Genomic DNA, 15,924 nt, shown 5'->3' on the forward strand with positions numbered 1-15,924 from the left:
CTGACTATGCACAGAAAACTCTGGCTCTTTTCCTTTAGGTGATCTTTGAGACACCAGGGACAGAGGTCACTTCCCTTGGAATCAAGATTATGAGGACAGGGAGACATTGGAAGCAAATCAAATGTAAGAGGTCCAATAAAGAAGATCTGACCTAAAATCCACTCTACTACTTATGGACATCTCTGTAATTATCCAGTTAGACTATGCCAAGTCAAATCTCCCCACTTTTGTCCCTACCTCTCACCTCCCATTCCCATAAAATCTCACTTAACTCTCAGATGGGGAGATAGATTTGAGCCTGGCCTCCTGTCTTCATGCTGGTCGACCTTGCATTAAAGGTAACAATCCCAATGTCATGGTATTGGCCTCTGTGGACAATGGGCAGCAGCCCTTGCTCCATAACCCCATCTTCCCACAACTCTACCCCCAGGGTCTCCAACAGGTCAAGTGGTGTCTGTATGTGCTTCTAGTACCAGATGGAGCAAAAATAAAGAGGATTCAGCCCTTAGATAGACAGGAGTAAGTGCCAAGGAGAGGGCACCCAGTCCACTGTAAGGAAATTAGAGGGCTGGGCACCCTCCTGGAGAAAGTATGAGATGATGCCAGGCCTTGAGCAGACTCAGCACCAAGGCTTGTTAAGGGGGTCTCCAAGAAACATATTCCTGGCACAGCTATAAGCGAAAAATAAGGGTAGGCTGAAACGTAAATTGTACAATTAACAGATTGATTTAATAAAATCAATTATTTAATCTTTAAAGTAAATAAGAGAAATAATTGTGACAAAGATACAAACATGGAAAACTCTGGAGAGGGAGCACAAATAGGGAGGGAAAGGAAAGAGGAAGCATTTCATGATACTTTAGCAACAACCAGTCTTATTCCAGTCCTATGCTCTGTCTAAATCCATGTCTACCTCCCACCTCCTTCCGCACAGAGACCCCTTTCCCTGAAATTCTATCTACTCTGTGAGGATAGGCAGAAAATAGGATGTCACTTCCTGCTTTAGTTTTCTATTCCTCTGGCTCCTCCTCGACAGAGGGTGTTTAGGCCTCATCCCCTCAAATTTTCATTTCCCTGCTTCCCAAGCCCACAAAACCAAACACTTGAGCAATTAAAGAAATGCCTGCATTATATGTGACTATTTCTTTGAATACAAATGCTGGAGTTGTACTTTTATTGAGGCAATGATTATTGTAGTTTCTTTCTGAAGAATAGAAAAACATTTTCATTGTCCACAGACAAGAAAAGCCAGGGATTAAGGTGCTCTTGCACCTACTCCAAGTCCCAGTCACTTGAGAGTGTTCCTAAGTGGTGTTAATGCTGAGCTCTGCCACATGGAGCCAGGTTAGAGGCTAGTCAGGGATGTGGCCTTGTTTAGCAGTGTGCCAGTTTGGATGTATTATGTCCCCCCAAATGCCATTATCTTTGATGCAGTCTTGTGGGGGCAGGCATATTAGTGTTGATTAGATTGGAATCCTTTGTTTCCATGGAAAAGTGACTCAATCAACTGTGAATGAAACATTTGATTGGATAATTTCCACGGAGGCGTTATCCCAACCATTCATGTTGGGTGTTAATTCGATCACTGGAGTTATATAAAGGAGTTCACAGACAGAAGGACCTCAGAGCAACTGAGAGTGACATATTGAAGAGGAGCTGCAGCTAAAAGAGGACACTTTATGGCCTTAAGACTGTAACTCTGTAACCAAATAAACCCCCTTTTATAAAAGCCAATCCATTTCTGGTATTTTGCATAATGGCAGCATTAGCAAACCAGAACAGCGGGTAAGCTACATTTTGTAAGCCAAAACTATAGAATCATGTTGCTAGGCTTGTTTATACCCCCTTTTGTTTTTTTTTCCTAAGGTATTAGTAAAGTCTTATTTGTATATTTCATTTAATTTTAGCCATAGTATAGAGAAGGGAAATATTTTGTTTCCAAACTAGAGCCAGAGTTGGAGAGCAGCTTCTTGATGTTAATAATCATCTAGAAAATCAGAAGGGTAAAGTAAATTTCTGCCTCTCCCCACTTGAAGTTTCTCCTTTCAGTGCTGGGCTCGGATTTCTGGGTTTAATTTATTAAGGAAAGCTGCAGTTACATTACTCTGCCTTCCTATAGCGCAGGGGACTGGGACAGACAGGCAGGACCTCTAGTGTCTCTGGATACAGAGAGGTTGTGAGAAAGCCTTAAATGAAAGAGAAAGAATAATGCATCCATTTCTCATCATGAGTTACTCCCTCATATCTCTATAAGATGTATGGCAGCATTGCATGCTAGTATGCTAAAAGAAAATCTGTGATGTCACTATCCTGAGTCCGCACAGAGGTGTGAGCTCTCTCACTCTCACAGTCTCTCAAAGTCATTCTTAAGTTATATTTCTTTCTTTGGATCTATACTATTCCCTTTTGTCTCCCTCACAGTCATTCTCTTTCTCTGTCTCTCTCATTCTGTGTCTAACTCTGTCTTAACCTCTTATGCATATGTACACACATACCTCTTTATCCTGTCCCCAGAAATATTTTTCAAACTACATAAAAGGATAATCAGGCTAGACATGACTTCCAAGTTTTTTAGATTTCTGTAGACTAGGTCTCATTTCAAATCATCCCTGATAAAACAAATTTCCAAATTTATCTCAAGTGAAGTAATCTCATTTACTTGCTTGATTTAAGAGTTAGTCAGATGCCACAGGATCCACAGATATAGTTTCTCCTGACAATGGATATTTGTGCCCAGTGCTCATACAGAGAGGAAGGCATAAGGGACTATCCAGCTCCATGCCCACCCACTGAACTGTTGCTGCTGCTGCTGCTCTCCCTCGTGATTTTTTGTCTGGTGTGTCCTTTCTTGCAGCTATTCTTTTTTCTGACACTTCTGCTCTTCCTTTAAATGTCCATCTTCTTGAAAGTAGGAAGTTACCTTTTTCTCATAGCCAGAAGTCAAAGAGACTCCGAAACTCCACTTTTTCTTTCTTTGGAGTTCCTTCTGTATGATCATATAGAGAGAAGTGTCCACCAAAAATATTATTCCCACTGCCAGATAGAAAAGAACATGAAACCAGATGGGAATTGGTGACTGGAAGCCTGAAACAGAAAAAAACAAAAAGAAAAGCTACTACTTAAACCAGAGAGGTCTGGCTAAGTTAGGTTTGGAAGAGAAGGTTGGCTGAGATCTTCTGATATGCCTGTCCCCAGGGGAAGCACTGATAATTTCGGGGGCAGGAAAGAGCTGGAGTTAGCTCCAGCTGAGCTATACTGTCATCAACCAGGAGGGCAGGGTCCTTGCAAGAATTTAAGTGCCAGGATCTGTCAATGGACTTACTCCAAAGTTTCAGAGACAACTGCCAGCTCTATGCCATTTAATGCTTAAATTAAATTTGTTCTGAACTTCACAATCCCTCCACCTCAGTTAGATATGAACACTTGGGCAGGTAGGCATGTGCAGCTCACAATGTTGCTACCTCATCAATCCCCCATGTGAGCTCCTCAAAGCAATAACTGCACCCCAGAGTCTTTCTAAACCCAGATCTATGATAATACATTGAAGGAGCTCAGTATGATGTTAGGGAAAGGGAGACAGAGGAAGGAAGGAAAAGAAGGAAGGGAGAGAGGGAGGAAGGAAGGAAAGAAATGGAAGATGGAAACGAAAAGAAAATAAAGGAAAAGGAAGGAAAAGAAATTTAATGATGTTTGCAAGGAGAATAGTAAAGTTCTGAATCGAGGGTGGAAAGACCTGTTCATGGGCTTTTCCTGAAGAGATTTCTTCCTTCTTTCTGGGCCATGCAATCCCTCTGAACAAACCTCAGTCCCATAGGAGAAAAGGGAGCATCTACTCCTGTACCAGTTAGCTCCCATCATTCTCACTCACCAAGCACCTGAAGCTCCAACTCATGGCTGCGCTTAAGGACATTTCCATCTTCTGTGGCTGCCTCACACCAGTATACCCCAGAATCTTCTCTTTTAGCAGTTAGTATCTGGTATTCAGAGGATGTAGTCCTGAACTTCAGGGTCTTGTTGCCCACGAAGAATGAAAAGAAAAGCTGCAAACCAGGCCTCTGTGGGAACAACTTTGTTTCACAGCTCAGGTTTACAGGGTTCCCCTCTAAGAGGGGGGATGACAATGATGCTCTCAGCACTGGAGTTGGAAATAACTCTATGGAGAAAGTTGACAGAGGGAAGGGTTGCCTGCTTCAGCATCAAAATTCTCACAGAACACATACTCTCTCCCTGCTTAGGAAACTTGCTCCTGGAGAATGCATCCATAAGACATAATTTTCCTCACTTCCAGCAAAGAGGCATTTCTTGGGGTTCCCTAATAGATATAATTACAGTCACCAGCTTGCTCACACCTTTTTGGGGAGACTATCTCTACACAACCGATGCATCCCTAAATGGCCATGTTATGTATTGTATGACCCCACCCTTCTGGCAGTGGTAGTCTAGGAGTGGTCACTGACCCATATGCTAGCTAGTACAATGATTCATTACTTGTATCTAGGGCTCAAAAGATAATCTGAGACAATCATTTCTTTCCCATGAGACTGAACTAAGGGATAGAAAAAAGTTGCTAGTGATTCATGAGTACTAAGATGAAAGATCATGGCAGAATCAGAGCAGGGGTCATGTGCAAACTGGCCCAGAGGAAACTGCTCAGTTAGCAGATGGTCAGAAGGGGGACCAGAGAGACCACATGTAACCAAATACTAATGCCTTCCTGGTTTCTAGTTCTATGGAACTTTTGTGAGATGTCAGTGGATTACTTTCTAATAATCCTCCTAGCTACCCTGAGTAAGTCTCTACTCCTTGCAACTAAAATAAAATTGATGAAATGGATCCTCACTATGCTCCGGCAGACATTAGGTCCTGGATTATTGATGGGGCATCGTGGTAAACTGGAAAGAGCAATGGACTGGGACCCAGAAGACCTTAGTTCTGGTCCAAGTCCAGCCACTGGTCATTGTGTGGCCTTCAATTAGGCAGTTTACCTCTCTGGAGTGCAATTTCTTCACTTTTAAATTGAAATGAGGATTTTAGATGATTTACGATGGTGCCTACAGTCCTTACAACTATAGCTCTATGACTATTCAGATACCATACCTTTCACAGAGACAGATACTCCTGTTGATGTGTAGCGATGCCTTCCCATTCCTGAGCAGTGATAAATGCCATTGTGACTCAGGTTGGTTTTCAGAATGGTGAGTTCACAATCTCGAGGAGAAAACTTGAAGGTTTTGCCATTTTGGTAAAAAAGCATATTGTACACCAGCTTATTCTTCCATCCATGACACCTCAAGGTCAGAGGTTCCCCTTCGGTGAGAACTCTGCTAGAGACCTGGAGTAGTAGCCAACCTGAAAAATGTAGACCGAAAATGTATGTTTAAAGTGGAGGAGGTTCAAAGAGGCTACAGCTTGGCCCTGGGAGCTTTCTTATCTTTTTCTCCTTGCAGAATTCTGACCCCAGAGCTCTGCTGAATCAGAAGCCTGTGTCCAATTCCTCAAATATCTTTAGATTTGGTGGGAAGAAAGTAATCTTTCACTAGCAGCCATGCACACGGCCCTTACTTATCTTCCCTTTCCAAATCTCAAATGCGGGTTGGGACAAAAACAGTTTATGTAGTAGGCAAAATTCTAAGATGACCTTATCAAGTCATCTTCTAGCCAACAGAATATTAAAACAGTGATGGGATGTTTATATTACATTAAATAAGAATCTGTCTTAACAGACTGGACTGAGAGCATCTCCTGCTGGCTTTGAAGAAGTAAGCTGCCATGCTGTGAGAGGGCCTGTGAGAGGGCCACATAGCAAGGAACTGCAGGGGTCTCTAGGATCTGAGTGGCCCTTGGCTGATGGCCAGCAAGAAAGTGGAGGCCTCAACTACAAGGAACTGAATTTTGCCAATGACCACAGGATCTTGGAAGAACTCCAGAAAGGAACACCTCCCAGCTAACACCTTGAATTTGCGTTGTAAAACTCTAAGCAGATCACCCAACTAAACTCTACCTGGACTCCTGACTTATGGAAACTGAGATAATTGTATGTTATTTTAAGCTGCCAAATTTGTGGTAAATTGTTACATAACAACAGACTATTACTGCACTTTAACTCCTGACAAATTTGTTAATGGGACCACACATACTAAAGCAAACATACAGGACAAATATAAAGGACCTAACATACATATCCAGATGCACATGACCTACTAAATTGATATGAATACTCACATATGTACAGATCAGTGATATAGCTTGTAAAAATAAGCTCCAAATCAAATGGGCCTTCCCTTTTGATATACATACACTTCTGCACAAAATCAAGAATTCCTTGTCTCCTTTTTCCTTCCCCTGGGGCAATTGGTTTGGCTAAATAAGGATCAGGATCTTGGAGGACAAATGAGAAGAGACAGCAGTGCTTTTTTCCCTCCAGAACTTATCTAAGAATGGAAGGCATCAGTAGCATGATTTTTACAGTCTTAGATGCTGCCACAGTACTTTTAAATACTCCTTCCTCCCTTACTTTCACCGCCAAACACAGGGTGCTTAAAGATTTCGCAGCCAAAACACAAAGACGTCTTTGCTTCATATCACCCCCACCTTCCCTGGAAGTAGACAAAGCCCTTTCTTTACCATTATAGTATATTGAAGGATGAATAAAATATCACTAGGTGAACAAGTCAGAGAACATTCTCAGTAGAAAGAATCATATTATGCTGGTTTGAATCTGTTGTGTACCCTCAGAAAAGCCATGTTCTTTTAATCCAATCTTGTGGGGGCAGACCTATTGTGAGTGGGAATTTTTGAATAGGTTGTCTCCATGGAGATGTGGCCCACCCAATTGTGGGTGGGAGTGTTTGATTAGACTATTTCCATGGACATGTGATCCCTCCCATTCAAGGTGGGTCTTAATTAGTTTACTGGTGTCCTCTATGAGAGGATAAAAGGCAGAGACATTTTGCAGAGATCTCAGAGATACTTAGAGAGAAAACACCCAGAGACATTTTGGAGAGAGCTGTTGAAACCAGAACCAGGAGAGAAGCTAAGAAATGAAATCCAGAGTTTGTCCAAAGAAGCTAAGAGAGGACTCCTAGATGCTTAGAGAGAAATGCCCTGGGAGAAACAGCAAGGACTAACATTTGCTGAGAGAGGGATGCTAAGACAGAAGCCCAGAGACATTTTGGAGAAAGCCACTGAAACCAGAAGTTAAACCCGGGAAGGAGGGTTCAGCAGAGCCAGCCAAGTGCCTTCCCATGTGACAGAGGAAATCTGGATGCCATCGGCCTTTCCTCAGAGAAGGTATCTACCTCTTAATGCCTTAATTTGGACATTTTCATATTTGTGAGCTAATAAACCCCCATTGTAAAAACCAATTCATTTCTGGTATTTGGAATTTCAGCAGCTTTAACAAACCGGAACATATATGTTCCTTTCTATGTCTTTTAAATGGCAATGTGAAAAAGCATGCTGTTAAAATATATATAAATATTGTATTGCAAAGGATAGATTATAGAAGCAGAGCATCAAATGAGATTGACAATATTTTGAAAACAAAAACTCAAAAAATATTTAGATATTCTTTTGTTACCTACTTCATAGGATTATTGTAAGAACGAAGCAACTTTATGTAAAGAGCAGTGCTGCACTGTAGGTGGAACAGGCAATTTTCAGATGCTAATCTAATAAAATATAGTGAATGTAGCTTTATTGTGGTAGAGAACAGAAAATTCCTTTTGAATTCACACTATTAGAACTGCTTCTGACTTAAGCATGGTAAGAGCTGACTTGTGCAACCTGAATTCCACACAAAGATATGCTAAATAAAATATAACCAAAAATAATCTAGCTTAGCTTAAAGAAAGAATGGTAAATACCCTTATGTCATAAAAACAAATAGAAATTGAAGTCAGATTGGGAAGGCTTGAATAAATACTTCAACCATCAGGATTTTGGATTGAGAAGCTAAGGGATGGGAGCTAGGAATCCAATACCCACTTGGCAATAGCAGATATGATGCAAGGTGTGGATTGTATGTTGGAATTGATCTCTTGCATTATTCTAGAGACTCAAGACTTCACTGAAAACAGACTAGAAAACCTTATCCACCATCCTATAAAAGTTTCAAGGAAAGTTCCTGTTTCATTAGGATTGCTTGTGGGGAAAAAGCAGGAAATTGAAAAGACCTAGCCTGATTTTTACATGAGGTCTGAATTTACACTATCTACTACTCCAGCTAAAAAAAGTAAAATATGACTTATTCATGACTGAAAAAAACAAGCCCTCTGTTAAAATATTTTACTACACATGGTGCCCAGAACTCCCATGGGGGGAAAAACTCAGGGAAAATATGCCTAAAATTAAAACTTACAAACATAAGGAGAAGCAAACTACTATGGAAGAGAGTCAGCAGATAACAAAGAGAAGAATTTTTACCTGAAGAACTAGAAATAACAAATATTCAGAATTATGGTAAAATACTGTAAAATAAATATGTTTAATATGATTATATATATATATATATATAAGAATTAGTAGAAATCATAAGGAAAGAACATGATAGCATAATAAAAGAAATGGCAGAATTGAAAAAAATAATTAAAAATATATTCCTTGAAATTAAAAAGCTCATTAGGTGGGTTAAGAATAAGATTGACACAGATGAAGAGAGAATTATTCCTTTAGAAGAAATTATCTGAATATATAGAGAGTGTTTATATAAGGCCTGGAGGATAGAACAAAAACATCAGGCATAGACAATCAGGAGAGAATAAAGACAGGGACAAGAGAAAATATTTCAATGGATAATAGCTGAAAATTTTCCAAAATCAAAGAAAGACATGAATGTTCAGATTATGGAATCACACAGGACAATAAAGGTGTGCCGGTTTGAGACTATTGTGTACCTCAGGAAAGGCTATGTTCTTTTGATCCACTCTGGTGGGTGTAGACTTATTGTGGATGGGATCTTTTGAATAGGTTGTTTCCATGGAGATGTGACCCCACCCATTGAGGGTGGGTCTTGACTAGTTTACTGGAGTCCTTAAGAGAGCTCAGAGAGAGAGACAGAGCTCAGAGCCAATACAGAGCCAGATGCTTGGAGATGCAGACAGAAAGATGCTTGGGAATGGTAAGAGATGAAGCCCAGAGTTTGCTAAGTGAGACCCCACATATGCTTAAAGAGAAGACCACTGGAATCAGAAGGTGAAAGCAATGCAACCTGGCAGCAAAGGATGAGCAGACACTAGCCATGTGTCTTCCCAGCTGACAGGCTGACAGAGGTGTTCCAGAAGTAAAATATCTTAACAGAGGGCTTGCTTTTTAGGCCATCCACCTTTTTTCAGTAATGGTATCCTCTTGTTGATGCCCAAGTTTGTAAACTTTTATGGCCTTAGAACTTTAAATTTGTGAATGAATAAACTAATAAACACCCATTGTAAAAGCCTATCCATTTCTGGTAATTTGCATTCTGCTTAGCAAACTGGAACAAAAGGGAAAAAATAAACAAACTGTCATCCACAAAATAGATGACAGGAAAGGGGGCAAAAGCAAAGAAAAGCAAATACTAATAATGGAATGTGCAAAATAATGGATGTACAGATTAAAAATATATATTAAAAGACAATCTTAGATTGGAGCTTTAAAAAAATAAAATCCAGTTATATATTGCTTGTGAGTTACATGTATGAACAAAAACATAGACCAAGATTGAAAATGGAGGAGACAAGGACACCGCAGTGGTACACCATACCTTTCTTTGATGTGCAGAAAAGTCTTGTAGATCATTGGATGACAACCCAAAGTGCTGAGCAGCATTACAAGCTTCCAAGTTGTTGCCATGCTTTTGAAAAGGAATGGATAGAATGTGTCCTTGGAATTGGCAGAGAAAGAATGCAAGATCGAGTTTGATGATTTTGTACAATGCATGCTTCCGCAGAAAATTATGAGATGCATTAGCACCAACAAAAGCTAATGGGATAAGTTGATAAAGGAAGGGGAGTACACGCCTCCACCTCGCCACTTGGGCAAGGAAGAACCCAGGCCCTGAGCAGAGCAGCTGCTGATGGCTGGAGGCTGATTTTCATGTTCTCTATTCTCCACTGGAAAGATTGTTTACTAAAAACCTCTGTTCTTTAAAAACAAAGCATTGCTCCTTTAAAAAAAATTGAAAATGTAAGGAAAATTATTTATCAAGTAATATACAAAAGAATCCTGGTACAGCAAACAAAAAAAAAAGACTTCAATAATGAAAGGAACTATTTGTTGCTTTACATAGTATAGGGGTGGGAAGGGGAGGAAAGGGGGGCTTCTAAATCATTGGATGTTTACAGTTTCAGGATTGACTTATTACTCCACCCTTCCAAACGTATAAAGCACAAAGATAAAGCATCTGTGACTTAGCTTCAAAAATATATAAAGCAAAAATTGCAAGGCAAAAAATGTATATATAAATAACATTGTGGGAGAATTTAACACCTCCATCAGAAATGATCAAAATACTAGAAAGGGTATAAAATATTTGAGTGACACAATTAGTAGATTTGATTTTGTGGATATGTATACAGAATGTTATTCACATAATTTCCAAGCACACATGCAATGATTATAAAAATGGACAACATACTGGGCCACAAGGCAATTTTCAACAAATACCAAAGAACTGATTTCATATTTACCACAAATTTTGACCAAAATGCCATAAAACCAGAAATTGGTAACAAAAATCTACCTTCTGAAAACACTTCTAAATAGTTAAGGAGTAAAAAGCAAGAAATTTTAATGGAAATAAAAAAAATATTTAGCCTTGAATGATAATGGAATATTATATATCAAAACTTGTTGGAGATGCGGCTTGTAGCAGGTATTATTAATTACTGACTCAATTATTCTCCCCATCTTTATGGTTTTGGAATAGGAAGGGAGCAATCATTCTAAGCCATATGATTAGGACATGGGTCCACCAACCAGCTGTATTTTCTTAGTCTCAGAATACACAGATTCAATTGAAGCAACTGGGAGTCAGTGTAACTGCAATTAGATCCTCCTCTGCTTACTAGCATAAACCTTTTTAAAATAGGGCATAGGGAACATCAACCAAAAAATCTGACATGCTGTAGTAAAACTAAGAATTTTTGTTCATTGAAAAAAAAACTCACACACACAACATCATAAGATAGCAAAAAGGCAAGCCACAGAGTGGAAAAAGATAATTGCAATACTTGGAAAAGGACTTCTATCCTACAAGTCAATAAGAAAAAGTCAGGCAGCCAGTAAAAAATTGGCAAAAAAAGACTTGAACAGGTACTTGTGGGGATCCAGAGCCCCGGTGCTCCCACCCCCCCCCACCCGTAGTGAAATTAAATTATTGCAAGTAGCTGCCTACTTGACAGACATTAAAGATCATCAGACCTACCCAGGGAGCGGGGGTGGGGAGAGAGTATACAAACGGTATTATAAACAGAGCATTAAAACTCTCCTCCCCGATCACTGCTGATAACAAAGCTCCCCACCCCTGTGCCACAAGACTCTGCTGAAACTGTTCTCACACCCTATGGAATGTCCTTATAAATCACCCCCTGGAACCGCCTGTTCTTTGCAGAGCAGTAACTTCCATTTCCGTGGCTGGCCACCACCATGGAACCATCTCCTGTTCATAAGTCCTAATCAAACTCATGTCTAACTCTATGCCTGACATATTCTTGGGTCTTGGGGCTGAGCTGGGTTACAACAGTACTTTACAAAAAAGAATATCCAAATAGCCAATAAATATATGAAAAAAAATATTCAGTATAGGGTAATACAAATTAAAACCACAATGTGGTACTACTACTGATACTTCTAGATGTGTAAGAAAAATATAGAAGACACCTAGTATTGGTGATAGGGAGCAACCAGAAGTCTCACACTCTGTTGGTGGAAGTGTAAATTGGTACAATCACTTTGAAAAACTAGTGGTATCTACTAAAGCTGAACATGTGCATTTTTTGTGACCTGGAAATTCCACTTCTAGTCATATTCTGACAGATACACACATATTACATACGTGCCAAAGACATGCGCAAAAATGTCGATAGCAGTACTCTTTGTAAAAGGCTAAACTGGAAACAACCTAACAGTCCATCAGTAGAATGGACAAATATGGAATATTACACAGTAATGAGAACAAATGAACTACAACTTCACAACATGCATGAATCTGCCAATCACACTATTGATAAAAAGAAAAAAAGTACAGAAAAAGAAAAAGTATCTACTGTACCATACTGTATCCATTTATATGAAGTTCAAAAATAGGCAAAAATCTATGGTGTCAAAATTCTGTCTTGGGGAGTGGTGACTAGAATTGAGCAAGAAATAGTTTCTAGGTGTGCCAGTTTGAATGTATTATGTCCCCCAGAAAAAGCCATGTTCTTTGATGCAATCTTGTGGGGCAGACATTTTAGTGCTGATTAGATTGTAATTCTTTGAGTGTTTCTGTGGAGATGCGCCCCACCCAACTGCGGGTGATGACTCTGATTGGATAATTTCCATGGAGGTGTTACCCCACCCATTCAGGGTGGGTCTAAATTAAATCACTGGAGCCATATAAGTGAGCTGACAAACCAGAGGAACTCAGTGCAGCTGTGAGTAACATTTTGAAAAGCAAATGAGAGTGACATTTTGAAGAGGAGCTACAGCCAAGAGGGACACTTTGAAGAAAGCACAGGAGCTGCAGATTAGAAACAGTTTGAAGACAGCCATTGAAAGCAGACTCTTGCTCCAGACAAGCTAAGAGAGGACAAATAGCCCAAGTGCAACTAAGTGACATTTTTGAGGAACTGTAGCCTAGAAAGGAACGTCCTGGGAGAAAGTCATTTTGAAACCAGAACTTGGAGCAGACGCCAGCCACATGCCTTCCCAGCTAACAGAGGTTTTCTGGACACCATTGGCCATCTTCCAGTGAAGGTACCCGATTGTTGATGTGCTCTTGGACACTTTATGGCCTTAAGTCTGTAACTGTGTAACAAAATAAAACCCCTTTTATAAAAGCCCATCCATTTCTGGTGTTTTGCATTCTGGCAGCATTAGCAAACCAGGACACTAGGAGTTCTGGTAATGCTCTGTTTCTTGATCTCTGTGCTGTTTACTTTGTGAAAATTCACTGAGATATACACTATGATTTGTGAAATGTATGTTATACTTCAATAAAAATTCACACTAAAAATATAATGCATAGATACTATTTTCCATAAGTCATGGATGCTGGAGGTTCTAGAGCCTGTACAGAGGCAAAGAAAATGGCTTCTTCCCAGCTGAGTCCATATTTTGTCACTTGGGCCATGAAACACCTCTCCTTCTGCTCAAGCTACACAAAACCTCTTGTTGAAACAGTTCTGTCAGCTTCTTTGGCCTTTTTATCCTAGATACTGATTCCCAAGGACCTAAGGATGCTTGAAGAAAACCTCGCCTTCCCTCTCAAATTCTCAGCATTTTTTTAGCTAAGACACATTTCCTCCAAAAGAAACCCAGTCTGTAGAAATATCATTTTGCCTTCAGCATGGATTAACTTTTGCATTATCAATTACAAAGAAGTTTTAGCTCATTGATTTTTGAATAATTAAATTATCTACTTTGACAGTTTGTCCTAAATAGTGAAACATTTTGCCCTAAAGAGTTTTACAGTTTCCTTCTCTTGCCAAATAGAAGCCACTTAAATAGTTTGTGTGTGATGTTTTTTTTTCTGCTTCTATTCATCAAGGTTTAAAACACTTCAAATCTCACAGTAATTCCATGTCTAAAACTTTATCTCACATTATATTATTAAATATGCTCTAGACCATATGTATTTTTTGCAGCATTGCTTGTAAAAGCAAAAGAATGGAAACCTCATAGAAGTTTACTAGTAGGGGAAAAGGTAAAATCAATTCTGGTACAGCCATACAACAGACATGAAGTGAATCTCTAGTGATATAGACTTCCAAAATATTTTAGGTGATGAAAGTAAGGTTTAGGACAGTAGGATAGAGCATTCTGCCAGCCATGATTTTTTTTTTGAAAGTTTGAATATATTAGCATTTCTGTTTCTGTGGAAGGCAACTGTGGGAATGGGGGGTTGTGTGTGAGGGAGTCTTTTCATTGTACATCATTATACATTCCTCTGAACTATCATCATTATTAGTTACTATGTGCAATCATAACTTTTTCCAACAAAACTAGGTAATTCTGAATAAGGATAAGATCTTAGGGTCAAGTTTTATTCTAGATTCTCTATTCATAGATGCCCCAGTTTGGGTGTTCTTGGACATAGTTTAATGACCCTGATGTAACTCAGATAATTTGACATACACATTGGGCACCCCAAAAGGAGACAACACAAAGGAAAACTTTGTGGTTTCCAGCCCTCCTCCATGTCATACTTACCTGTGAGGATTTCCAGCTGTACAGGGTCACTTGGCACTGAGAGTCCTGTCTGGCACCTATATTCACCACTGTCACCAACACTGGCAGCAGTGATGCTGTATTGGGGTGTCAAGGTCTGAATGGCTGTGTTGTTGTGAAGCCACTGGGTGGAGTTGTCTCCAGGCAGACGGGGCCCCTCACACCATAAGTTTACATTTTCCTCTTGGAACATACTGACCCAGGGAGGTTGCAAGGTGATCACTGCCTTTGTGGGTTCTGTTTCAGGATTTAAAAAAAAAAAAAAAAAAAGACAAAGTGGGGTAAAAGGAAGACCTCTGAGCAATTGGTTTTGTGGATAACACAAGGAAAAAAAATGTATTTAGATTAGATTGAAAATAAGCAAGTGGAAACCTACGAAGTCTATGTTTAAGAGTGTCCAGACACTGCTGCAGAGAGCTCTGTTCAAGTTATTAAACCTACATTTAGGTGGTGGAAATTTGGGGTTTCTGAGGATTAAATTACTAATTTAGTTATCACTGTTGGTAAACAATAAAGCAGTGGTTTAAATCAAAGCAAACTGATTGAAGCTTATTTTGTTATCTTCTATCTTATAGTATCTCCAAGGGTTAATCACAGCTGCACTGGAAATTGGAAGTTCACCTCCTCACTTTGGTATCTGCCAGACACTCTCTGAGGAGAAAAGAAAAGTATCAGCTTTCTTCTAAAGGGGGATGTTGGACACAAAAGCAATTCTGGCTTTTTTTCCTGCTATTTTATATACAGTTAGGCACTTAGTTCAAACTTCAGGGCTCATTCAGAAAACCTTAGAAAGAAACCTTAAAAACCAGGATTTCATCAAAAGTGCACTCTGAATATAGGAGATTTTAAATAAATTATAAATCTTTCTCCTTTATGTCCTCTTCCTACACTCTCTTCTTCAGTATAAGGGGACCCATCCTCTGGAAGCAGGTATGTAATAGAGGAAGAGACAAGTTGGAGATCACTCACCTGCTTGCCCATCAACTGGAACTGCAAGAGACCAGAGAATAGAGACGTCAATAGGACTCAATAGGAGATGACAAGGAAAGGAGAAACCAGGAGACACAATGAATTTTGTAAGCTGTAAGGGGCCAGGCTTAGATCTCATGAGTTTCCCCCTAGTTACCATTCCCCAAATCAGGGAACCAGTGGAACTGAATAAACTACAGTGATAAAAGTGATGTGGCTTTATTTTGGCATGGGTTTCCAGGTTTTATGCTACTTCAGAATCCTGCTTCCCACCCTTTTGATATAATCAGCACCAATACACCATGGAAGGCCAGATACAGTTTTCTGCATACTCATGGGTTCTAGCTCAGGATACCAAAAGAAGACAAAATATTTTGACTCGCCTTAGAGCCAGTATCCTCTGGCCACCCTCTCTGAGCCCATCTTACCCCAAAGAAGCAGAGATGCCAAGAGCCACATGTTATCTCCGATGGGAGCAGCAAATCTGCAACATTCAAGACAGTGACAAGGCTCTGCTGGGGGCTCTGGAGATTAGAAAAGAGGAAGGAA

At 39.8% G+C, this 15,924-nt stretch overlaps 2 protein-coding genes across 2 annotated transcripts in view; one reads left to right on the forward strand and one right to left on the reverse strand.

The window, feature by feature from the left end:
• The window catches only part of LOC119526752 (histone H2B type 2-F), a 52,506-nt gene extending 46,758 nt beyond the window's left edge, over positions 1-5,748 (forward strand). The window contains exon 2 of the mRNA XM_037826143.1: positions 5,724-5,748. Within this exon, the coding sequence (XP_037682071.1) occupies positions 5,724-5,733 (10 nt within the window). The 3' untranslated portion in view covers positions 5,734-5,748. The remainder of the gene's footprint in view (positions 1-5,723) is intronic.
• FCGR1A (Fc fragment of IgG receptor Ia) lies at positions 781-15,845 on the reverse strand. Its single transcript, XM_037826141.1, has 6 exons — positions 15,804-15,845; positions 15,376-15,396; positions 14,389-14,643; positions 5,098-5,349; positions 3,869-4,153; positions 781-3,084 (listed from the first exon to the last, which is right to left on the reverse strand). Exons 1-6 carry the CDS (start codon positions 15,832-15,834, stop codon positions 2,855-2,857), a joined length of 1,074 nt encoding a protein of 357 aa, XP_037682069.1. The 5' UTR covers positions 15,835-15,845; the 3' UTR covers positions 781-2,854.
• Between the last annotated feature and the right edge of the window lie 79 nt (positions 15,846-15,924).

The sequence above is a fragment of the Choloepus didactylus genome, chromosome 2, assembly GCF_015220235.1.
Source record: "Choloepus didactylus isolate mChoDid1 chromosome 2, mChoDid1.pri, whole genome shotgun sequence".
NCBI lineage: Eukaryota > Metazoa > Chordata > Mammalia > Pilosa > Megalonychidae > Choloepus > Choloepus didactylus.